General features: G+C 43.2%; 1 protein-coding gene across 1 annotated transcript in view; it reads left to right on the forward strand.

Moving 5' to 3' along the window:
- The first annotated feature begins 329 nt into the window (after positions 1-329).
- The window catches only part of NPHS1 (NPHS1 adhesion molecule, nephrin), a 35,478-nt gene continuing 10,951 nt past the window's right edge, over positions 330-24,856 (forward strand). Inside the window, exons 1-19 of the mRNA XM_015816967.1 lie at positions 330-519; positions 2,665-2,787; positions 4,758-4,889; positions 7,446-7,527; positions 8,155-8,258; positions 8,809-8,927; positions 10,886-11,057; positions 11,699-11,856; positions 12,066-12,207; positions 12,316-12,491; positions 15,578-15,664; positions 16,227-16,398; positions 17,205-17,334; positions 18,922-19,094; positions 19,560-19,700; positions 21,010-21,150; positions 21,789-21,904; positions 23,722-23,893; positions 24,102-24,258. Coding sequence (XP_015672453.1) covers positions 330-519; positions 2,665-2,787; positions 4,758-4,889; positions 7,446-7,527; positions 8,155-8,258; positions 8,809-8,927; positions 10,886-11,057; positions 11,699-11,856; positions 12,066-12,207; positions 12,316-12,491; positions 15,578-15,664; positions 16,227-16,398; positions 17,205-17,334; positions 18,922-19,094; positions 19,560-19,700; positions 21,010-21,150; positions 21,789-21,904; positions 23,722-23,893; positions 24,102-24,258 — 2,687 coding nt within the window. The remainder of the gene's footprint in view (positions 520-2,664; positions 2,788-4,757; positions 4,890-7,445; positions 7,528-8,154; positions 8,259-8,808; positions 8,928-10,885; positions 11,058-11,698; positions 11,857-12,065; positions 12,208-12,315; positions 12,492-15,577; positions 15,665-16,226; positions 16,399-17,204; positions 17,335-18,921; positions 19,095-19,559; positions 19,701-21,009; positions 21,151-21,788; positions 21,905-23,721; positions 23,894-24,101; positions 24,259-24,856) is intronic.

The following is a 24,856-nucleotide window of genomic DNA, read 5'->3' on the forward strand; positions in this document are numbered from 1 at the left end:
ATAATATTATTTAAAATGATAAGCAAAGGAGCAAAATGTAAATCTGCATTGGGCAAGTGTGTCTGCCTGTCTGCTATTTTTTTTTTTTTTATCTTTCTCCCGCAGATCAGATAGTAGCAGGTAGAAGTGTGACATAGTTGTCAGACCAAAGGGATAATTTTTGACTGTAGGTTTTCCCCTCTCTTCCAATTTTCTCCTTCTTTCTCTCTCTAAGCAGACTGTCAGCTTTTCCAAATTAAACATTCTTGCGCAGTTTGTGTTGATCTTGGAACAGAATTGGCTGACTTTGAATGAGCAACCGATTCATCCACGTAGGTTTCCAAGCAGAGATGCTTCAGCAGGTTTTCCGTCTGGAGCCGGAGAACGTCACCATTCTCGAAGGGGAGACAGCGCTGCTGAAGTGTGAGGTGGAGAACCCCTCTGGCATTGTGCAATGGGTGAAGGACGGGCTTTTACTGGGCCCCAACTGGAGCATCCCTCGGTTCCCCCGTTACAGCATGATGGGTGAGGCTAGCAAAGGTGAGATCTTTGAAGAAATACAAACTGGTTTCAAAGAAAAGTTCCAGCTAAGCTATAAAGTTCCTGTGCTGTGCTGGAGCCTGGATGCCCAGATTGGGACAATGTTGATTTTGCAGGGTAAACCAGATTGGAATCACAATCAGATGCGCTACTTGTACTTTAAATCTACATTGAGAGAATCTTGAAAGCCTGGAAATCTCCCGGGTCACCTCCCCATCTCCTTTACCACTAGTTCCTTTGTTTATTTTTATTTTTTGCATTTCTGAAATTATTAGTTAATATAAAATACAAAAATATGAAAGAAAAGGGAAAGGGAAAAAAAGAAGGGAAAAGTGTAGGGCAAAGGGAAAAAAGAAAGAAAAGACGATGACTTCCAACTCCTTTTGGTGCAGTAGAATAAGATAATAGTTTTTTACTTTTATGTAATAATATATACTAGCCATTTCTATAACAACAAACCTATCTAACTGGCAAAATCCAAATTAAGGTTTCGTTTTTTTTCCACCTCAAGCACAAAGTCCAAAAGTGATTTCCAAGTGGAAACAAAGTTAATTGTGTCCTTGTGTCACAGCAGTCAATTTGATCATTTCTGCTGACTCCATCAACTTTTGCAGCCATTCATCCTTTGTGGGAATCAAAGTGTCCTTCCATTTTTGTGCATAAAAGAATCACCACTAGGGAGAGTTCTTTCTGTGTCTCTTTTATTTTTATTTTTTATTTTATATTCGCCAACAAAAATTACAAATTTGAATGAGTAAAATAACAAAATTACAATGTGACAGGGATGATAGGTGCGTGAGTGCACCTATGCACGTTCCCTTAAGGATCTCTTAAATATGGAGTCAAGTCCACAGAAGTTAAGTTAGAATTCAAACTGAAAGTTAATGGCTGAGACAATTGAACCAAGTATTCCAGACTTTCACAACTCTGTTACAATTGAGTTTGGAGCGTTTACATTAAGTTTAAAGTGGTTGTTTGCATGTGTTACATTACGATTAAAGGTAAAAAAAGTCATTTACAGGTAAAGCATTACTATGTACAATAGTACTCTTGCCCCTCCCAATACTCAGCTGTGGGCTGTGCTATCTCTTATCTGACTATTCCTTTAGCAGTCAAGTCTCCCATTATCTTTCCTACATGCCATCACCAACAGAGCCTGTTTCCAGCTACGTTGATGACCTTTTATGATTTTAGGGGGGCTGCTGTATCTTTTTATATTTTGTGTTTTGTGTTTCCTTTTTTTAAAAGTTCACTTTTAATATACATTTTTATTTATTTTAAACCTGTGAACCTTTGAGCATGGGTCATACACTTGAGAGATTTTTACTTGACAAGTGTGCACAACCTTAATCCCGGAGGCCATTTGCGACCCATCAAAAGCTTTGCTGCACTCCTCAGAGTCCTTTTAATCATTGCTTAATTGGGCCACCAACTGCGGCAGCAGTCACGAGTAACTAAGTTCTGGGAGGGGGGTGCACCCCAATGCCATTAATCAAGGCAACCTAAAAAAGAATCCTATTCTGACTTTGGGCTTATGGGCCACCCGAAAGCTCTTCTCTCTCTAAGCAACATGCAAACCATTTGAGGATCCTCAGATTACACTAGACAAAAATGATGACACCATTCGGAAGTGCTGTTCTCAAGTCATACTAGGCTGGCTTTGATCGAGCAGTCACAGCCATTCCCCTGACTTTCTTGACTTTCCCTGCAGAGAGCCTTGACTTGAAGGCTTTTGTACCGCAATCTTTGCCCAGTCACACATTACTTCGGTGAAAAGAATTTCAAAGAAGACAGATGGGGGAGTGAGAAAAGGTTGGGAAGACTTTCCTAAGCTTTACTCAGAAGTTATGAACTCTGGAAAATAATTGGTCGATTTGCTTTCGAGCTGAGAAAATGAGTCCCAGTAATGCAATCCATTATTTTAGAGACATAACTAATATTCTTAGGCCCCATACCTCCCATTTTAGATATGTTTTAGCACATTTACTTCATAGTAAGATGAGTTAGAAGTATGATGCCCTGTTGTGATTGGAAAGGAACCTGCCCCAAACCTGAGTGGACAGAATTATGCTATGGTGTAACTCATGAGTAGAACTAATAAGAACTAAATGCACCTACCTTTTTGCTTGCATCCTGTTGCTTTAGGGATATATAACCTGCAAGTAATAAACAGCCAGCTGGAAGATGATGCCTTGTATGAATGCCAGGTTGGACCCACAGAGAAAAGCACTGGCATAATTTCCCGTGGAGTGCAACTGACAGTGCTTGGTAAGTATAGCTGGAGTCAAACTGCATTAGAAAGATCTCTAGAACTCAACTTTGATTATAGGAAATCAGTGTTAATATGAGAGATAAAGAGAAACCACAATAATTTCTACTCAGAACAATGTGCTCAACCAGATCAGTTACAAATCTAGTGGAGTGCATTGCACTACTGTGTTTCTTCGAAAATAAGACCGGGTCTTATTTTTTTTTTGCCTCCAAAAGATGCACTAGGTCTTATTTTCAGGGGATGCCTTACTTACCTCCTGCACCGACAGCCCCACCCAGCAGGTCCACTCCTTCTGGGGCCGAAGGAGCAGCTTCATTCTGCAGCTGCATTTCAGCCTGAATTTCACCATCAGGCTTTTCCAGAAGGCCTCTGCAGCCGAGTACTGAGCTATGGATTCAATCGATAGCTCGGTCCTCGGCTACAGAGGTCTTGCAAAACCAAGCTATGGATTCAATCCACAGCTCGGTTCTCGACTGCAGAGACCTTCAAGAAAGGCCTGTGACTGAGAAATGCAGGCCTGGCTGCAGAAGATGCTGCAGAAGAAGAGCTGGGCTGGTGAGGAGAGGCCTGGCTGTAAGGCCAGTGGGTGCAGGGCATGTATGGCAGATCCACACCCCCACACCCAGCTTGATTTTTAAGTGTGTGCCTCACTCCAAAACTAGGGCTTATTTTCAGGGAAACATGATACATACTATGCTTGGTTCATTTTAACTTAGATTAGTTTTTCTGCCTTGGTGTGTTGTGCAAGACATTTGGCTAATTTATGGATCATTCAATGTCATGAGAAGCCAAGATATTGGTTAATTCAACGAGTGGATATGTCTGTGCAGAGGGCAACTAAGGAGCTTTCGTGTCTTTGCTCTCTTATTTCAATAAGCATTACAGTATCCTCTTCCAGGATTCAACAGAAATCAGTTCAGTACAATGGACAGTTCAATATATCACCTTCTCCTTCTCAATCTCCTCCAGAAAATATTCAAATCTTCTGCATCATTAATTGGAAGGATATTTTTAGATGAGCAAAGGACGTGGAGCTGAGAAGCCCTACTCAGAATGAGCAATCAATAGTCTGCAGGCAAACTTTTTTTTTATTGCCCAGAGTCCAGTAGGATGACATCACACACCCGTTTTGGGTAGGAGACAAATAAAGTAGACGTGAAATTTCTGTTGGGCTTCACACACCTATCCACGTTACGCTCACCTACCCTTTAGGTGGAACAAATCCAAACGTTGCCTCATTGTTGTGCCTGTGCTGCCAAAAGAAGTGATTTAAAATGTACAACTGCAACTGCCAAAAGATTGCGTGTCTCTGCTTTAATATAATCTAACCTAACCTAATTTAACCTTTATTAACTCTTCTGTGTTTCTACATGAATGTGATTTTGTAGGAATGCCCACAGAAATTGGGCAGAAAACCTTTTTTCTTTCAATCCAATCCAGCTAGAAATTCACAAGATATGCAAGAAAAGTTCTAGTTTCAAAGATACCATACAGGGAGTCCACAGCTTGCAACCTTTCATTTAGCAACTGTTCAAAGTTACAATGCCCCCTGAGGAAAAAAAAACCTTATGAGTTGTATTTGCACTTATAAGAGGCATACCATCCCCATGGTCATGTGATCAAATTTTAAGTGCCTGTATTTATGACAGATACAGCATCCCAGGGTCATAAGTTCACTGTTTCTAACCTTCCTGGCCAGTTTCTGACAAGCAAAGTCAATTGGGAGAAGCCATATTTGCTTACTGACTGCATGATTTACTTAACAAGCGCAGTGATTCATTTAACAACCATGGCAAAAAGGTGGTGCAATTGGGTATGACTTACTGAACTGCCACCTTACTTAGCAATGGAAATTCCCCTCCCAATTATGGTCATAAATCAAGGACTACTTGTACCGTAAAAAAATAAAAATTAAAAACAGAATTTTAAAATAATCAACCCTTCACTTTGCTTCTTTTCCTTGCAGTTCCCCCCAAAAGGCCACTTTTTGTAGAGTACGAGGCTAACAGCATGGTGACTTGGATTGCTGGCACTGAATACACCCTGCACTGCCAAGTGCAGGATGCTCGACCACCAGCTGAGATCACTTTCTGCAAAGGTGAGCCCATAGTTTGAGCATCCCAGCAACCATTTCTCTTCCCTCGCCTTGCTTTTTTTTGAATTCATGTCAGCAGCTATATAAATTCTTTCATAGCCAGTAGGAATTGCAGATCTTGCAGAAGTTACCAAGCATCAGTAAATTTTTCATGGGCTTTTTGTGCAAAACACAAGGGAACCTGCTGTGTCGGTGTGGGGTGAGAAGTTCAAGACAGATACAGCAATTCATAGTTACTTGGCAGAAACTGCTACTGGGGAAAGTCATGCTGCAAGCCGTCATTTGTAGATTCAAAGCCTGAGGTAACAATTTGCACCGTGGGAAAGGCCACCAATGAACAAACTGGAGATCTAATTCCACTGAATGTTGACACGGGATCCTCTTAATGTTTTCCTTAGACATCGCTGTACCTTGTGCATATTAGCAGAACAGAACAGAACAGAACAGAATAAGCTGGAAGGGACCTTGGAGGTTTTTTAGTCCAGCCTCAAGCAGGAGACCCTATACCATTTCAGACAAGTGGCTGTCCAGTCTCCTTTAAAATCTCCAGTGATGAAGTGCCCACAACCTCTGAAGAAGGCAAGCTGTTCCACGGGTTAATTGTCCTCACTGTCAGGAAGTTTCTAATTAATTCCAGGTTGCTTCTCTCCTTGATTAGTTTCCATTCATTGTTTCTTGTCTTGCCTTCTGGTGCTTTGGAAAATAAGTTGACCGCCTCTTCTTTATGGCAGCCCCTCAAATACTGGAACACTGCTATCATGTCACCCCTAGTTCTTCTTTTCTCTAGACTAGCCAAACCCAAATCCTGCAGCCATTCTTCATATGTTTTAGTCTCCAGGCCTTTGATCATCTTAATTGTTCTTCTCTGAACTTTTTCCAAAGCCTCAACATCTTTTTTGTAGTGCAGTGACCAAAATTGGTTGCATTATTCCAGGTGTGATCTCACTAAGGTTTTATAAAGTAGTACTAATACTTCACGTGATTTTGATTCTATGCCTCTGTTTATACAACCCAGGATTGTATTAGCTTTTTTGGCTGCTGCCAGCAGGACCAGGTCAGCTACTGGAAGCATTGAAAGAAACCTCTAACTGTTCCAACAATTTGGAACTGCCTGTTGAGTCTCTGAGACAACATAAATTATCTTATTGAGGCAAATGCATTGCCTTTGTGCCCCTATGAAGAGACTTGCATTGCCTTTACCATGGAAAGACGAATCAAAGCTGTCTTGTACAGGCCAAATAAACATAGGCAAAGAAGGATTGCAAGGCACAAGATATCTCACAAAGCCGTGCAGGCAATTTACTCATGGCTGTCTTTCCAATTTTAGCTAACTCCATCTACAAATATTTCCACACCCTTCTCTTTCACTCATATTCTATGGCTCAGTTCATCTAATATGTGGATTATATTAAAATGAGGTTGGATTACTTGTGGTTCAACATCTTCAGAGAAATAATTGAATACTAGATGAAGTAAAACCCACTGTATCACTAGATGTCTTAATTATGAAGATACAGTTTAGATATTTTGGACATCAAATGAGTCATTGGGGAAGACTCTGACGCTTGGAAAAATCAAAGGCAATTGATAAAAGAGACTAATAGAAAAACAAGGTGAGTATTTCTGATGATGCAAGCAGGTGCTTGCAAGGATTCAAAGAAACAATAGCCAATTCTGAGAAATGATGTCCATCAGGTCACAAAAAGTTGGAAGTGACTGGGTGATTATACAAGAAGGTGTTGTGGGAACTCAATCATTGTCTTAGTTATAGTAACATTGAACATCATGTGAAGCCAAAACATTTGATTGTGCATTGCATATTACATGGATGTAACAATTCTGTTTTCTTAGTGTAAGTTTGATATTTAATATGTTATTCTTATTTAAAACTGACAATAGATGTTTCTATGTAGAACATTCAAACCTTCTTTTTGAATTCCTTCTTTACAGATGAAATGACCAATCAGGAAATGGCCTGAATGACCATCATATCAGCTCCCTAAGAATTATGGGAGTTACTCTAGAGCAGGGGTGTCAAACTCAATTTCACTGAGGGCCGCATCAGCATTGTGGTTGCCTTTGGGGGGCTGGGTGGGTGTGGCCTACTGGGTGGACGTGGATGGAGTGGGTGTGGCCTACTGGGTGGACGTGGCCAGTTCTACATCATTCGCGTCAAGGGTGCCTGTGGGGGCCTGGGCAGGAGTGGGACAGATCTGAGGGTCTCTGGAAGAAGGGTGGGACCGGGGCAAGTGCCAAGGCATGGTCCACTGGGGCAAGTGCCAAGATGGCCACCACAAAATTGTACATTGGCTCCCGGCTGGCCAGGGCCAGGGCCAAGGCAGCGGGGGCTGTTCCCTCACTGTTTCCAGGATGGCTTCGCGGGCCACATGAAACTACTTCGCGGGCTGCATCCGGCCCCCGGGCCTTGTGTTTGACATGTCTGCTCTAGAGTCTAAAACATCTGGAGGGCATCAGGCTAATAGAAGCTGTAGTCACACATCTGTAGCCATTAATGTGTGTAATCTGGAGTCTTATTATCTATTTCCCTTTTTAATACAGCTGACAAAGAACTGGCAGATGTGACATCTACTATCCAGCCTGGCTCTGCAGCCAAACTCTTCAGCACTGAGGCCATGCTGAGGTAAAAAGATCTGAACCAGGGTCCCAAGGAGATTACAGTTCTTAGTTTTTCTTACCTGATTGGTGATATTTCAGGTTTTTAAGAGCCAAAAGACATAAACTTGTACCACATGCTTGCCATGAATTTCATGACAAGCCTTCATCAAGGCAATGCCTCATCCACAATTGAAGCTTTTGGAAAATGAAAATAAGATGTTTAAAAGAAAAGGTTGTCTGAAAAGTCCTAGTCAGAACCTACCAGTTCAGATCTACTCTTGCAGTACTAATGTTGAAAGGCTCCCTCGTGAGAAGTTGTAGAGTTGTAGAGTTGTAAAGTGGTAGGATTGTAAAGGAAAGCAAAAATAAACTATCAGGAGATAAAAGATTGAGGCCATTGGCGGTTTAGCTCATTTCAACTCAGTCCAGGTAGTGAGGAACCTGGGAAGAAGCATTACAAATCATTCAAAATGTTTCTGCTTTAATTTACCCACTATAAATGAGGCCGGGAAATTCCAAAACCAGTTTCTGAGATTCTGTATTTGCCTCTAATCTAACACTAAAGATCCTTTACTGAAATCTGTGTAGGTCCTTGATCTTTCCCAGCTTCATGGGCTTGACACCCCACAACTATTTTTATGTTTTCTTCCAGGTTCACCCCTCAGAGTTCAGACAACAAGGAACTGCTGACCTGCAGAGCTGCTAACTCAGTGACTTTAATACCAGTCATTGTCAGCTTCACGATGAACATCCTGTGTAAGTTGTTTGGAATGCTTTGTCAGGCATTTTACCAAGGATTAAGGAAGTGTCATCAAAATAACTGCACAAGTGCTCAAGGCAACTCTTATTACAGTGTTAATAAAAAACAAACACAAAAGGAAGTGGGCTGGGGAGAGAAAAAGGAGGAGGAGGAGAAGGATGGAAGGAAGAGACAGAAAAGAGAGAAATCACCCAGAGTATATGTAATGAAGAAAGAGACGGGAACCAGGAATGCCATCTAAGGAAACTAAATGGATAAGATCAACCAAGGGCATCACTGAGATAATGAATAGGTTTTTGAGACCTCTCTTAAAACAAGCTGGCTGGGGAATTCTGGGAGTTGAAGTTCACATGTCGTAAACTTGCCAAGGCTGAAAAACACTGTTCTAATGGATGAAAGGTTCCTCATCCTTGGAATACAGATGAAGTTTTGGGAGGAAATTACAAGGTGCAGCACACATCAGGGCAAGATGCTAAGAACTTCCACACATTTAGTGCAACCTCCCCATGTCTAAACTGTTTTCAACAGTGGCTCTTTTTTTGATAGTCCCACCTCAGCTGCCTGTAATCAAGGGCTACACTGGAGCTGTTGTAAAAAACAAGGAACTGAAACTGACTTGCATTTCTCCAAGTGGGAATCCTCTTGCTACACTGCAGTGGCTGAAGGTGAGCAGAAGCAGTTTAATGAAGTATTTAAGTTTTGGATTAATGGGTTGCTACGTGAATAAAACCCTCAGCTTGGACTTCTGGGTTGGAACCCAGTAAGGGAGGGAATAATAATGACAAACATGCCTTTTTTTCCTTGTTGCAAGAATTTTGCTTTGTTGTGTTCACATCAAAATTAGAATATTTTAATTTAATGGGTGCAATTAAATTTATCAAATGTAGTTAAATTCCTTAGTGTGTGGCTAGATTTGCATAAAATACTTAACCTGGTTGTTGAGTTAACCAATATGGTTATTGTCTTGCAGCAATGGCATTCAAAGCTAGGATTAATCACCTACCTATATAACTAGTCTACAAATGGTTTAAATTGTTGCCCATTGTTTTAATAAGGCTTCCTTTGTAAGGCCTCCAATTTACTGTTTTTTTGACTTGAGGACTGAGTGCATAAAATGTGTTTAACTTGTTTCATTGCCTTAGTCCATTTTGTATATTTGCATGTTGAATCCTACTAAGTTCATACCGTACATTTCTCTGGGTTCTCCCATTGTGCCAAACACTATCCAATAATAAAACTAATCTTAGCCTATTGTGAGAATGCAGCTGCAGCCAAGTCTTTAATTGATTCACTTAAATATGTCTTACAAACCTAGTTATTTGGGGCACATTTCATCTGTTGGGAAGTTCACCCAAGGGGGAATAATTCAAGGGGAGGGGCGTATGCAGCTTGCTTTAGTTGTTGAATGCCAGCATGGAGCATAGGTAGTCCTTCACTCCTAACTGGCTGCTTAGTGAATGTTCATTTATACCCCACCGCCAAAAAGGGATTTATGATCCAGATTTGAAGTTTCTGACATCCAGCCCACCCCCACTCCAGCAGTCATGGCACCTATTTTGGGCACTCCACAGCTGACCTGCCTTTATGGCCGCTTGCAGTGTCCTGTGATCCCATGACTGCAATTGATGATGTTTCTTCTGGAAACCAACATTTTTCTGGGAAAAGAAAATGTCCCATAGTGAACAAGGGTTCAACTTAATGACCAGGGAGGTTGCGGCATTCCGTTAAAGACTGCTGCAAAAAGGGCTGTAAAATTGGTACAGTCCCATGATGACCTGCAATGACTTATGGCTGAAATTGCGGGATCAGTTCCAGTAGTAAGTCGATGACAACCTGTAATATTTCTAAAAGAGAAAGAGGCGAGCATCTTTTAGTAGAGAGAAAACATCCTTGTGGAGAAAGGGCAAGCAAAGAAAGCAAGGTACTGATGGCTTTGAATGGACATTGTGGATGGTGTATGATGGACCAGTAGCTAAGATCCACCCTGTGCCAGGGGACCATCGCTTCCAACGCCTGCTGATCCCTCCTTTGCTTCATCACTGTCTTGCTACTTCATCTGCCTTTTCTCTGCACATAGGCAGAGTTACAAGGGAGGGGAAGGAATAATGACTTCCACTTTCCTTGCCTTGTGTTGCATTTACATATCATTAAAGGAAGAAGGAATGCTACTTTACATAACATTTACATGTGCACATGTACAGAGATAAATGAATGTAAATAGAAGTCAACGTATCTCCCTGTCGTGAGAAAAAAAACCCCACTGACTGTTTCAGTTTGCTGACCACGTATAAGCTACATTTGGTAGCTTGGGCTGGATAGTTCTTTAAACAGAGGATGCTTTCATACTATTAATGGGCCCTTGCAAAGTAGGGCTGACAAATCTTAAATGTGTTACTTCTAGGCCAGGGGTAGGCAACCTTGGCTCTTTTATGACTCGTGGACTTCAACTCCCAGAATTCCTGAGCCAGCCATGCTGGCTCAGGAATTCTGGGAGTTGAAGTCCACGAGTCATAAAAGAGCCAAGGTTGCCTACCCCTGTAAATCTAGGCTCTTTGATTCGCCCTGTCCTTGAGGCTTCAGACTCCTTGTTGGGCATCTAAGCTGATGGTCTTCTGCCTTTCAGAATGATGAAGTCATCTCTAGGAATTGGGAGACAAACGATGCCAACCAATTATCCCAAAGTTCCTTGAGCCTTAAAATCGCACCGGATGACAACATGGCTGTAGTGAGCTGTCAGGCCCTGAACCAAGTTTTATCTCTGCCCTTGCAATCCAGCATTGTTCTGAAAGTGACCTGTGAGTATAAACCAGTTTATTTAGCAATGCAGTCCCTTCTTCTCCCTATGCCTGTATCTAAGGCTTCTTCCCCAATTAATTTCTATAACTGGTGTCTCCTTTTCTTCTTCAATGTTTTGTTTCTGCATAGATCAGGGGGTTCCTAGATGCATTAGGCAGTCTTATAACTGTGGTTGTTCAAACAAGGAGATAGATACACTCTAAAGATGTGCCCCAACAGTCATTTTAAAAGCAACAGCTTTGTTCTTTTTGTAGTGGAGAAAGATATACTTGGCATTGTGAAAAGGTCCATCCTGTGATGTGGGAGAGAGTTGGGGTGTCAACATCCAGCTCAAGAATCCAAATAGAACTCCAGGTTCATTCCATTTCCGAAAATCTTACTGCTTATTGAATACACGGCGTGGTAATGTCAAAGCAAAACTAACTCTGAGGTTCCCAGACACCAGTTCATAGAATTAAACAATAATTTCTCCAGCCAAACTCCCACTCTCTCATGTAGTTCATGTAAACATTTTCACTTTGTTATGGGAACCGTCTGCTTCCTCTCCACAACTTCTGCAGTTATTATTATTATAACATGGGGTTTCTCTCTCATAACAACTGATTATTCTTTCTCTCCCTCCCCTATTTTTGAATGATAGTTCCTCCAGAGCATGTGAAAATCATAGGCTCCAGCAGCACTGAAGAAAACCAAGAGATCTTCCTGACCTGTTCCACTTCCACAAGCAATCCGCCTGTGATGCTACGTTGGTGGCTGGGATGGAGGGAGCTCAACGCTACCGAAATTGCCATTTCAGAGGTAGGCAATATCAAAAGTCTGAAGGACCACGAGGCAGGTGGAATGATTTCCTTGGTAGATCTGACTCACCTGGAGGCCCATTTTTTTCTAGACACTGGACAGTGTTGGCTTGAAATAAGGCCCTCAAACAGCAGAATGGCTACATAGATACCCTTTTCTCCTTCTTGGCAAATAATAATCACTGAGTAAAGTTTGCCTTCCTCTTGCAGGCAGAGTTTGGAGGAATGGTCACTGAGTCCAATCTGACGTATATAGCATATCGAGAGGACAATGATCTGCCCTTGATCTGTGAGGCCTTCAACGAAGCCATCATGTATACCAAGAGTGCTTCTGTTACTCTCAGAGTGACATGTAAGGATGAGGGTGGGAATATACAAGAACCAGCAGGGTTATGTTGTGTTTTAAGCCTCCCTTCATCCTGCTAATTGTTTTTTTCTTCCTATTTTTTTTTTACCCCAGACCCACCTCAGAACATCTGGCTTAATGTGCCTCCACCGGAGACATATTTTCGAGCTGGCACTGAAATCAAACTCATTTGTTTTGCCAGTGGTGGGAAACCTTTGCCTCGTCTTGAGTGGTACAAGGTACAAAAGCACTTTAACCTCCTCTTCTCCTTGGTGGTCCATGAGACCACAGTAAGGGTCCTCAGTGAAGATACCTCAGTTCCTTTTCCTCTTATCTCAGGGATAGTCAACCTTGGCTCTTTTATGACTCGTGGACTTCAATTCCCAGAATTCCTGAGCCAGCTTAGCTGGCTCAGGAATTCTGGGAGTTGAAGTCCACGAGTCATAAAAGAGCCAAGGTTGACTTACCCCTGCTCTATCATAACCTCTTGGTATCTGCACCAAGGATTCCTTGCATATATAAACCCCTCTCTATAATTTCAGACAAGCTACCAGGTCTTGCTAGATTTTGGCATTCTTACTTAAAACCTTCTAAGATTTCAACTCAGAATAGCAGAATCTCATGCGGTTAGTCTGATCTACAAGATTCTAGTCTTTCAATCTGGTTATAGAACATATCAAATGCATAATAAGTTGTGAAATCCCACACATGTCATTTAGGCAAAACCTGATGTATTCCTACAGCTAACCTCTGGCTTACATCCCTGAGTGTAAAAACTTCTGCTGACAATTCACATAACAAAAAGAGGATAACCGCTGCTACTCTGGCTCAGCTCTGTCTCCAAAATCCATCCATACAAGCTACATCAGGGGTCCCCAACCCCCGGTCTGTGGACCAGTACCGGGCTGTGGCATGCCAGCAACAGGTCCGCACAAACAAGCAAAGCCCCATCCACAGGATGCAGGCAGCATACAAAACCACGTGCCCTCGGTCCCATGGCAAAACCTCTCTCCATGGAACCGGTCCCTGGTGCCCAAAAGGTTGGGGACCTGTGAGCTACATCATCCCCACTGCCAAAAGAACGTACTTCTCTTTCCTGGAAAAAACTACCTTTGCCTGGTGTGATCCTCTCTGATTTTCAGGTTGCAGACTACTCAGCCACTGCTTTTTGTAAGCCATGCTTTATAGTTTATGCCAGTGTTTTTCAGGCTTGGCAACTTTAAGATATGTGGACTTCAACTCCCAGAATTCCCCAGCCAGCATTCTGGAGTTGAGATCCACACATCAAAGTTGCCAAGTTTGAAAAACACCAGTTTAGACCAATGAGCAATGAGCTGCTCTGGCTCATTTAACAAGTCACGCTTGGAGCAAACCAAGGCTTAAAGTGATGTTTGTGTGCTGTTCCATTCCGGAGTTGATTGGGTAATCCATCTCCTGAAAAGTACTCCAGATCAGACCTAGAATGACAATTATTGACCCAGTTTTTANGCTCTTTTATGACTCGTGGACTTCAACTCCCAGAATTCCTGAGCCAGTTAAGCTGGCTCAGGAATTCTGGGAGTTGAAGTCCACGAGTCATAAAAGAGCCAAGGTTGACTTACCCCTGCTCTATCATAACCTCTTGGTATCTGCACCAAGGATTCCTTGCATATATAAGCCCCTCTCTATAATTTCAGACAAGCTACCAGGTCTTGCTAGATTTTGGCATTCTTACTTAAAATCTTCCAAGATTTCAACTCAGGATAGCAGAATCTCATGCGGTTAGTCTGATCTACAAGATTCTAGTCTTTCAATCTGGTTATAGAACATATCAAATGCATAATAAGTTGTGAAATCCCACACGTGTCATTTAGGCAATACCTGATATATTCCTACAGTTAACCTCTGGCTTACATCCCTGAGTGTAAAAACTTCTGCTGACAATTCACATAACAAAAAGGATAACCGCTGCTACTCTGGCTCAGTTCTGTCTCCAAAATCCATCCATACAAGCTACATCAGGGGTCCCCAACCCCCGGTCTGTGGACCAGTACCGGGCCGTGGCATGCCAGCAACAGGTCCGCACAAACAAGCAAAGCCCCATCCACAGGATGCAGGCAGCACACAAAACCACGCACCCTCTGTTCCATGGAAAAACCTCTTTCCATGGAACCGGTCCCTGGTGCCCAAAAGATTGGGGACCTCTGAGCTACATTATCCCCACTGTCAAAAGAACGTACTTCTCTTTCCTGGGAAAAAACTACCTTTGCCTGGTGTGATCCTCTCTGATTTTCAGGTTGCAGACTACTCAGCCACTGCTTTTTGCAAGCCATGCTTTATAGTTTATGCCAGTGTTTTTCAGACTTGGCAACTTTAAGATATGTGGACTTCAACTCCCAGAATTCCCCAGCCAGCATTCTGGAGTTGAGATCCACACATCAGAGTTGCCAAGTTTGAAAAACACCAGTTTAGACCAATGAGCAATGAGCTGCTCTGGCTCATTTAACAAGTCACGCTTGGAGCAAACCAAGGCTTAAAGTGATGTTTGTGTGCTGTTCCATTCCGGAGTTGATTGGGTAATCCATCTCCTGAAAAGTACTCCAGATCAGACCTAGAATGACAATTATTGACCCAGTTTTTACATTTCAGGTCAGCTCTAATCAGTCTAAGGCAAAGTGGAGTGCCTGATTTGAAAAAGGGCCAGGAGTGAAAGTTGCAAACTTTTCTTTGCCTGGAGCTTATTTCCTATTATCAGCTCCTCCTGAAGGCATTTTTCTTTGAGACAGACTTAGATTAAAAAAAAAAAAATTCTAGCAGAAGAAAATGCAGGTAGTCCTCAACTTACAATCACGATTGGAACTGGAACTTTGTTAAGTGTTAAGGGCAGAGTCTTGTCCCCACTGCCTGGCTGCCATGTCCTTGGCTGCGCTGCTCCACGCGGGCCACACTCAGGGGCGACTCTCCTTCAGCGGTGGTGCTGCTGGTGAGGGGGCCACGGGGGGAGGCGGGGCTGGGGCGATGGCGCACGTGCCCACAGAGAGGGCTCTGAGTGCCGCCTCTGGCATGCGTGCCATAGATTCGCCACCACTGATCTAAGCTTTATCCATCATTTACGCATGGCTTGATTTAGCATCAGTGTTAAAGGCAGAGTCCACCGGTCTACTTTCTCTGGAGGTAATGCTTGCATTAGCATAGACCAGGGGTAGGCAACCTCGGATCTTTTATGACTCGTGGACTTCAACTCCCAGAATTCCTGAGTCAGCATAGCATAGCATAGCATACTCAGGAATTCTGGGAGTTGAAGTCCACGAGTCATAAAAGAGCCGAGGTTGCCTATCCCTGGCATAGACAAACGTATTCAGTTTTCCTAAAACAAGCTTATTTTTATATTTTGCAGGTAACATGCACGCTTGCTGGAGGAATTCGAGTACAGCTGCAGCAATCTCATCAGAGTGGACTTTTGAAGCCTTGTCCAGGCAAGCAAGTGAGTGAAAAATCCAGGGATACACATAGCTGGGGCTGGAGACGAAATATGGCTTTGAAGGAGGCCCCTGTATTCTAGTTGGTTGTCTGGTAGTGGGGGGGGGGAGGGGGAAGGGAGAGAGTGTTAGTGCTCCTCCTTGTTAAGAAACCTCCTTTGATTGTTTCTTGTGACCCCCCCCAATACATTTAATTTCTTTTGTTGCCTCCAATCATGCCAAACTTGAATTTGAGCCCAGCATTCTCAGACTATTGACGGCCTTCCAGTTCTATTACTGAGATTCTCATATCTCCACTGTCCAAAATAAGTTTGGTTATGCACAGTAACCTCAATACATGTATTCTGAACCAGAGCTCCTAAATAGTCAGCTCCTGGGAAATGATGTGACATGATACAGGATATATCGAGGAATATCCCTCTCATCATTGTCCGGGCAGTTAGAGTTTTTCCTTCTTCTTTTTTTCAGAGTTGGTTTATTCGATCTGAGCCTGCTGAGAGTCAGGTTAAGAGTGTCTTAACTGTTACCTTTCCACTATGCTTACTATAATATGCATTGTTTCCACAGGATATCAAGTTAGTAAGGGAAGGAACATCTTCAGCCTCATCCGGGAATATTATTTCCAAGGAGTTGGTCTTGACTACTACTCCCAGTGACAACATGGCAACCTACCGTTGCAATGCCACAGGTCCTCCCAAGACTCCTGCACTCACTGCATATACTAGTTTGCTGGTCCAGTGTAAGTTAAAACACAGCATACAGCGTGCACATGCACAAACACACACACATACAGAAAGGGAAGTGATAAGAGAGTGAGTGGAGGGAAGGAGAGAGAGAGAGAGAGAGAGAGAGAGAGAGAGAGAGAGAGAGAGAGAGAGAGAGAGAGAGAGAAAGAGAAAGAGAAAGAAAGAAAAAGATGGATGGACAGATAGGTACAGAATTCTTAGTGCTCTCTGAGATTGGCTGTTTGGCGTAACATCATCAGTGTGAGGGTATGTAGGGTTTGCTGGCTGGGGAATTCTGGGAGTTGAAATCCATACATCTTTTAAAGTGGCCAAGGTTGAAATACCCTGCACTAGACAAAATTGGGATTGGATAGTTTGTAGTTCAATGTGTCAAGAAAACACATCAGGAGATGCAGATCCATAGAGAGTTCAGAAGAAGTGGGCTGCTGTGCTTTGAAAATAGCATGTTATGGAGAAAACTAAACGAGGGAATCGTTCTTCCTCCATGCTATCTAATAAAGGAGAATATTTGTAGCCCAGGGTTGAAATGAGCTACACTAACATTGATGATGTTACCTAGTTGGGTAATGAGACATCTGCAAGAAAACAACCAAGTTCAGAGAGCATGCAATTTTTCACATACAAAATATCAATTAATTGAAATAAGGTAAGCAAGCAGTAATGCATTTTCTCCGCCCCCCCTGAATGTTTTGTCCCCAAGAGTTGTGCGGTGCATTGTAAGTGGAAAAATAGGAGTTGAATGTGAAACTGATGAGTAAGGAGTGACAATGCGAATTTGAAATACTCTTTCTTTCCATAGACCCGCCTCTGCATGCAACCATTACAGTGACAGCTGAAAAGGTGAGACGTGGCCAATCGGTGACACTGACCTGCAAATCAGGCAGCAGCAACCCTCCTGCTCGTCTCACTTGGCTCAAAGATGGAAAAAGGTGAGTAACTCTTCCGATGACCACCTTCTTCAAGTTTCACGGAGGCTTCTCTGATTTTCTTTGTAGGTTTTGCCTCTTTCTGCCAAGACTGGCTTAAATAACAATAACACTTAGACTTATATACTGCTTCACAATGCTTTATAGCCCTCTCTAAGCGGTTTACAGAGTCAGCCTATTGCCCCCAACGATCTGGGTCCTCATTTTACTGACCTCGGAAGGACAGAAGGCTGAGTCAACCTTGAGCTGGTGAGAATCAAACTCCTGGCAGTGGGCAAAGTTAGCCTGCAATACTCATTCTAACCACTGCACCATCATGGCTGTTAAATCACTCAGGCATAGCAGATGAAGCATCATTCCTTTTGGGTTCTTTTAGTAACATCAATTCACTGGATTTGGGGCTCTTTTCTGAATCAATATAATTATTGGATAGTCTGTGGAGCCCCAAGATTAATTTTGCATCTGGGGTTGTTTGCAGGGTATGGCAGAAAGAAAGGTCAGGATGGCAGCCGCCTTGGTGTGATGGAAGCTGTGCCTGTTTTTTATGTGTGTTGTCGATGGAACTTCGGTTGTACTATCACAGTTGACCTCCTGACTTTCTTGACCATACCCTGTGGACACCCTTGGTTGCATCAAATCCAAAATCTGTCCTCTCGTATTAAGATTGGTTTTAGAGGGAAAGCTTTTGCCTCCCCTCCAGATTAAGATTTGAGGACCCCTCAGATATGCCAGATGCTGGCTGCATACTGTAGACCAGTGGTGGCGAACCTATGGCACAGGTGCCAGAGGCGGCACTCAGAGCCCTCTCTGTGGGCACGCATGCCATCGCCCCAGTCCTAGGCCTTCAGGTGGGTTTTATAAAACCTTTTCGCTTTAGGCCTCCGCCGCCGCGTGCAAAAAAAAAAAAAAAGGTTTAATCAGTCAGTTTCAACTTCTCACGGGGAAAAAAAAGATCTTGCAAAGTTGGAATTGATTGATTGAACTTTTTAGTCCCACCCAGTCTGCCGTTACCATTGCAGCCACGCCCAGCCAATGGGTCACGCCCAGCCAATGGACCACGCCCACCCGGCACCCAACGATGCATAAGTGGGTTTTGGGTTGCAGTTTGGGCACTCGGTCTCTAAAAGGTTCGCCATCACTGCTGTAGACCCATTTGGGTCATGTGTCTTCCCACAATGTCATCAGAACAACAAATCCAAGAAGGAGGAGAAGGAGATCGTGTTTGCTGTAAATAACTAATATGGGAACATTCTTCAGCTGTCACTTTGTATTTCCACCACTGTTCCTCAGTCCTGACCCATCAGGCTTCTGACTTCCCCAGGCTTAGGCTGTAACGTCAACGTAAGAACTGGACAGCTGAATCAGTCCCAAACTTCATGCACCCCTGCTTTCTGTTTCTGACAGCAGCGTGATACAGGCCTGTCAGAAAACTTGCAAGCGAGGCTATAAAGGCATCAGGTCTTGTCTCTTGCTTATCCCCTGCAGCTGAGCTATGTCAGTAGATTGTCTCTGAATATAGAGGTTCATCTTTTGACTCTGTCAGAAACTTTAAGTTTGGCTGTGATAATCTTCATGCGTTCTCACCTTCAGGCTGGATGCCATTAATTTAGGGCAAAGGAAAGCAGAATATGGAGGCTTCTCCACTTCAGAAAGGGTGACTCTGGTGATGTCATCTGCAGATCATGGGGAAAGGGTGGGATGCTATGCCTACAGCTCCGTTCTCTCGGAAGGTGTGAATACCTTCTACCAGCTTACAGTCCTATGTAAGTATGGAAACATCCCTTAACTACTGTTTATTTCTTGTTGGAAGTTCAGCTCGGAAAATGAAGCTTTTGGTTCCATGGATTTGTTCAGCTGGAACAGAACACAGCAGTGCAGGCAGTTATGTGGGCTCCCAGAACAGCACATGTTACACCTCTGCTCCCCTGCGTCTGTTGCCAGTTTGTTTCTGGGTCCAATCCAAAGTGCTGGTTTTAACCTTTAAAGCTCTTCATGGCATGGAAGCGGGCTATCTGAGGGCACCTCTCCAGGGTTACATCAGCCCACTCCATTAGATCTGGCAGACAAAGCACGCTGCATGCTCGGGACTTATGCCAGAGTCTTCTCTGCCATAGTGCCTGCCTTATGCAACATTCTTCCCCTCCGAGAATAGGTTAGCTCCATCCCTTTTGACATTTAAGCATCCATGGGTTGGCTTCCAAAAGGGTGCTTTCATTTCTTTCATACAGTTCCTCCAGAGTTCTCCCCTGAGCAGACCCACCTAGTGAAAGCCGTGGAGCATGGGTCTTCCCAGTTGCCCCTTTTGGTTTCTGCCAGTCCTCCTGAGATTACCTATCGCTGGAGTTTCCTTGGAGAGATGATCTTAACAGGTGGGTCTCACACCTTAGGATGAAATCCAAAGAACTTGGGTAAGGTAAGAGTCGATGTATGTCCCCTACCTGCTGCACACTATAAAATAATTTACTCCCCCATTTCCTACAGCTCTTTGCTTTTTAAAAATGTGCATGCTAATTGCCAAGCTGCATTTAAGGTCCTGTCTACTTGGACTTTCTGGGAGACCATGGAGGGAGAAGGAGACAATGGGAGCAGGAACAAATGAGAAGAATAAGCTTTTAGTTCTGTTTATGTCAGCCTTGATTTAGCTCCAGCAGGGACTGAAGATGAAAGGTTTGTGTCAAGCATTTTGAAAGGATTGGAAGGAAAAGAAAAAGAATCAGGTGTAAGGGTGGATCCATTAAAAAAGAGCCAGTAGGCCTTGAGACAGTCAAGATAAGTGGTGGACAGGAAGAAGGAAAGGGATCTGCAGAGATAAATCAAGATATGAAGATAGAATATGCAGGAGGAACTAAGATAATAGAATAGGACTGATAGTAGCCTTTGGGGGCTACAACTCAAAAAAACCAGGCTGGGCTAGGGGAACCAACCAGATAGGATAGGGAAAAATCCAAATTTGATTTAATATAATTTGTATGTAAACAAATTGTGAACCACAATTATATTACACTAATTTGATGCAAGTGTACTATTCTTGTATTTAATATTTGCTGTTTCTGGTGACCAACATTTGGAGACCTGATGGGGTCATGAGGTGTCAAATTGGTGTAACTTTGCCATAAAGCACTGTAAATGTATTAAATGACAGGTTTCTTACTCTTAGATTTTCTTTATCTTGTCCCTCCATGTGTCAAAGTTCTTCATATTTACTGAAACAAAAAAACGGAGACTAGTAGCATGTGAGCTATGCAGGACCCTGAACTTTAGAACCCATGGTAGGGGAATCCCTCATTGGTGTGAGAGATCAGAATCAGAATAGAGCTGGAAGGGACCTTGGAGGTCTTCTAGTCCAGCCCCCTGCTCAAGTAGGAGACCCCATATCATTTCAGACAGGTGAGTGGCAAGTCTTTTCTTAAAAACCTCCAATGATGAAGCACCTACAACCTCTGTAGGCAAGCTGTTCCATTGGTTATTTGTTCTCACTGTTAGGAAGTTTCTCCTTAACTGCAGGATGGAATTAAGAATTAGGGTGGGAGCAAACCTGATGCAGAAGGAACATTTGAACATTGAATCATTGATCACGGTTGGCTTGGCCCATGAAATCCCTCCCCCCTCTTCGCCTTGGTGCTCCAAGTACTTGTTTCTTTGGGGAGCTTGACTTGTGATGGATTGTCTCTGTCTTAGAGGGTTCCCCACGGTACCACTTGCGGGATGGTGGATCTCTGGAGATCTGGAATGTGACTCGAGCTGATGCCGGCAAATACAGGATCCACTGTGAGAATGCAGAAGGACAAAATGAAACAACCATCACTCTAGACGTGCACTGTAAGTAACGGATTTGGAGAATATATGCCCTGACTTCACACATCTACATAGACTCAACAAAGAAAGGTTTGGTTTAACCCATCCTTTCCCAAGCTGGTTTCATCCAGATATGTCGGGCCAACCATGGCCAGTGACCATGGATTATGGGAATTTTGCCCCAACATTTCTTGAAGGACTCAGATTGAAGAAGGATGGCATTCTTTTTGCATGTCCTACTCAATTTTATTTTTTATAGTTTCTCCAAAGCTGTTCTATGTAATCCATTGGCTTATATTATTGTGTTATGAGGATTTGTGCACTGGGCAGGGGGTTGGACTCGAAGTTATCCTTGTTCCTTCCAACCCTAGGAAGCTATGATTTAGCAGCATCCCATTTAGAGGCCAATGCTAGCTCATCCTCTTCCTCCCTACAGATTTCTCAAGCACAGATTTGATATGTGTGACTTTGCTAAGTTAACACAACTAAATGTGTTTACTTTATCTGCATAATACATTAAGCATTATACGCACACAGGCACCTCCAGCCACAGCTAAAATTAATGGAGAGCTTAGCAGGTTGTAGAAATGCAGCTGTCAAATCGTTAACGCAGCTCGAATAGACAACTGTGTGGACCGAGTTATGCTTTTTTCTACAAACAGATTCACCATCCATCCGCAGCATTGCAGATCCAACGTACGTGGACCTGGGGGACACAGCTGAAATTGTGTGCCAGGCTGATGCCAACCCCATACCAAATTTCCAGTGGACGTGGCTGGTAAAGTTATAAGTCAGGAGAAAGCAGGGGAAGACGTGGCATTGATTTTGTATGCTAACTCTATAGTGGAGCCAGCAGGAGAACTTTTCTTACTCCAATTAAACGGATGTGATGTGGCCATACCAAGTGAGATGACCTTTTTTTTCCAACCTCCTTTACAACTTGATGGCTAATAATGGTTCTGTAATGGCCACTGAGAACTAAAAAATGCTTCCTTTAAAGGCTTTTGTAATGTAGCTTCTAACGATTAGCCATATTGCATGGACTGGGTGAGCCAGACATAAAAAAAGCGTAAGAATGAGTTTTGCGTTTAACTGGCTGGCAGGAATCTTGCATTACTCCAAGATTATGAGGCTGTTTTACAGGAGCTGTTTCTTCTTTAGAGACAGACATTATGTGGTTTGCTCCACTTTACTCGATACATAACAGTAAATAAGGGTTGGGGATTTCTTTTTTTGTCAGCCCAAGAGGTTCTTGGGATAATCTTCCAGGGCTATGTGCCAGTGGTAAGTGGTGCCAAAGACAGGCATATTGCAAGACAAAAGGCACACATATACAGGCAAACATGAGACATGCTCTGTGCAGAAGCTGGTGGGCTAGACCGAAGGATGGGAAGGGAGGAAATTGCGAGAAAGAGTTCTTAATTCAACCTGGAATTAAGGAGAAACTTCCTAACAGTGAGGACAATTAAGCAGTGGAACAGCTTGCCTCCAGAAATCGTGGGTGCTCCATCACTGGAGATTTTAAAGTGACTCTGGGCAGTTACTTGTCTGAAATGGTATAGGTTCTCCTGCTTGAGCAGGGGGCTGGACTGGAAGACCTCCAAGGATTCTATTCTATTCTATTCTATTCTATTCTATTCTATTCTATTCTATTCTCAGGTAATCCTTTATCTACAACCATTTGTTTAGCAACCATTCAAAGTTATAACGGCACTGAAAAAAACGGCACTGAGCAGTCCTCACACTTATGATGGTCGCAGCATCCCCATGGTTACTTGATCAAAATTTGACATTTGTCAACCAGCATGTATTGATGATGGGTCGCAGCATCCCAGGGTCATGTGATCACCATAGGTGATCTTCCCAATCGGCTTCCGATAAGCAAAGTCAACAGGGGAAGCCGAATTCCTTTAACCGCTGCAATGAGTTGCTTAACAATCATGGTGAAAAAGATCATAAAAATGGGCGTGTCTCACTTAATAACCACCTTGCTTAGCAATGGACATTCTGGTCCCAATTGTGGTCCTAAGTCAAGGACTACCTGTACACTAGATGTTCTTTGAAACAGGCCATCACTTTAAGTCTCACCTGCTTTACTGCTTTGGACATAGTGACATATGTGAATGCAGCTACTACTACAGGGGTCTTCAAACTTGGCCCTTTTATGACTTGTGGACTTCAAATCCCAGAATTCCTCAGCCAGGCATGCTGGCTGAGAAATTCTGGGAGTTGAAGTCCACAAGTCATAAAAGGGCCAAGTTTGAAGACCCCTGTACTATTATATGTTGCATTGGTGGTTAGGTATGCTGTGCGAACACCATGTTTGTGTTTGGTGGATTGTAATAGGTATCCCAAAAGTGCTTTTTTCCTGAGGCAACTTTTCACGAAGCTTTTTGGATGAGAAGCAAAACGTCTTCAGAAAAAAACAAAGTCCAGTTGTCTCGTGAAAAAAGCATCTTTGGGATAACTATGACCTGGATGACTGAGAATCTCCAGAGACATTGTAGTAGGTAAATAATGCCTATGCAAAGAGTCTCCAGCTGCTGGTTTTTTGGCTTAATGACAATCTTCCTGTTATTCTGGCATCTTATGCAGGGTGATTTGGAGCGCAGCCTGGAAGATTTGGGCCTTGAACTATTGTCTGAAGGATTGGTGGGCACCCTGCGGGTCCAGGGAGCCCAACGAACACATGCTGGACTATATGAGTGTCAAGTAGATAATGACATCTCCCCAGCAGCCAAGAGCAGTGCTCGTTTGATTGTGCGATGTAAGTGTTACACTAGTCAACCTTTAATATGTCCTAGACTTAAAGACTCCTTTAAAATCCGATGTTTTACTTGTCATAATTGCTTGTCACCCATCCCTGGAGTGTTTCTCTGAGCCCCTTGATGTCATCCCTTTCTTAGCTTTGCTTTTCAGCCAGTAGCTTACAAATGCAACACAACTTTTAACCACACATGTCTTTTCCGCTCTAGACCCACCAGAAATCATCAAGGGCCCTGGGCAGAGGAAAGTGGCAGCTTCGGGTGATGGAAGAAGCCACGCTGTGCTTCAGTGCAGTGCTCAGGGTGTGCCCGGGGTGCTCTTCAGCTGGGCCAAGAACGGGGTCTCCCTCGATCTCCAGAGCCCCAGGTGAGATTCCCCATCAGGATGTGAAGTAGTAAAATAATAAAGATGTCCTTCAGTTGAGTTGGACTCTTAATGACTTCATGGACACAACCCTACAGGTTGCTTGTGACCACAGTTGGGACTAGGATTTCCATTGCTAAGCAATAGCAAGAGCACTTAGACTTACATACCGCTTCACAGTGCTTTACAGCCCTCTCTAAGTGGTTTACAGAGTCAGCCTATTGCCCTCAACAATCTGGGTCCTCATTTTGCCAACCTCGGAAGGATGAAGTCAACCTTCAGCCGGTGAGAATCCAAGTGCCAAACTGCAGTCAGCCGGCAGTCAGCAAAAGTAACCTGAATGAACTACCCCCAGAGATCAGGGTGATCCCTGATCTCCCTTCCTTCCGCCGCGCCCTTAAGACATGGTTATTCCAACTTGCAGGACTGGCCTAGGGGAAAAAAATTTTAATGGGGGTTTTAAAGTAATTTTTAACTACTAGACCAATTATTAATATTTGTTTTTAATTATGTTTTTAATTTGTAGTTTTTTGGTAGTAGCATTTTATCTGGTTGTTAGCCGCCCTGAGTCCGCAAGGAGAAGGGCGGGATATAAATTAAA

The sequence above is a fragment of the Protobothrops mucrosquamatus genome, unplaced genomic scaffold (assembly GCF_001527695.2).
Source record: "Protobothrops mucrosquamatus isolate PMUCROS unplaced genomic scaffold, P.Mucros_1.0 scaffold542, whole genome shotgun sequence".
Lineage (NCBI taxonomy): Eukaryota > Metazoa > Chordata > Lepidosauria > Squamata > Viperidae > Protobothrops > Protobothrops mucrosquamatus.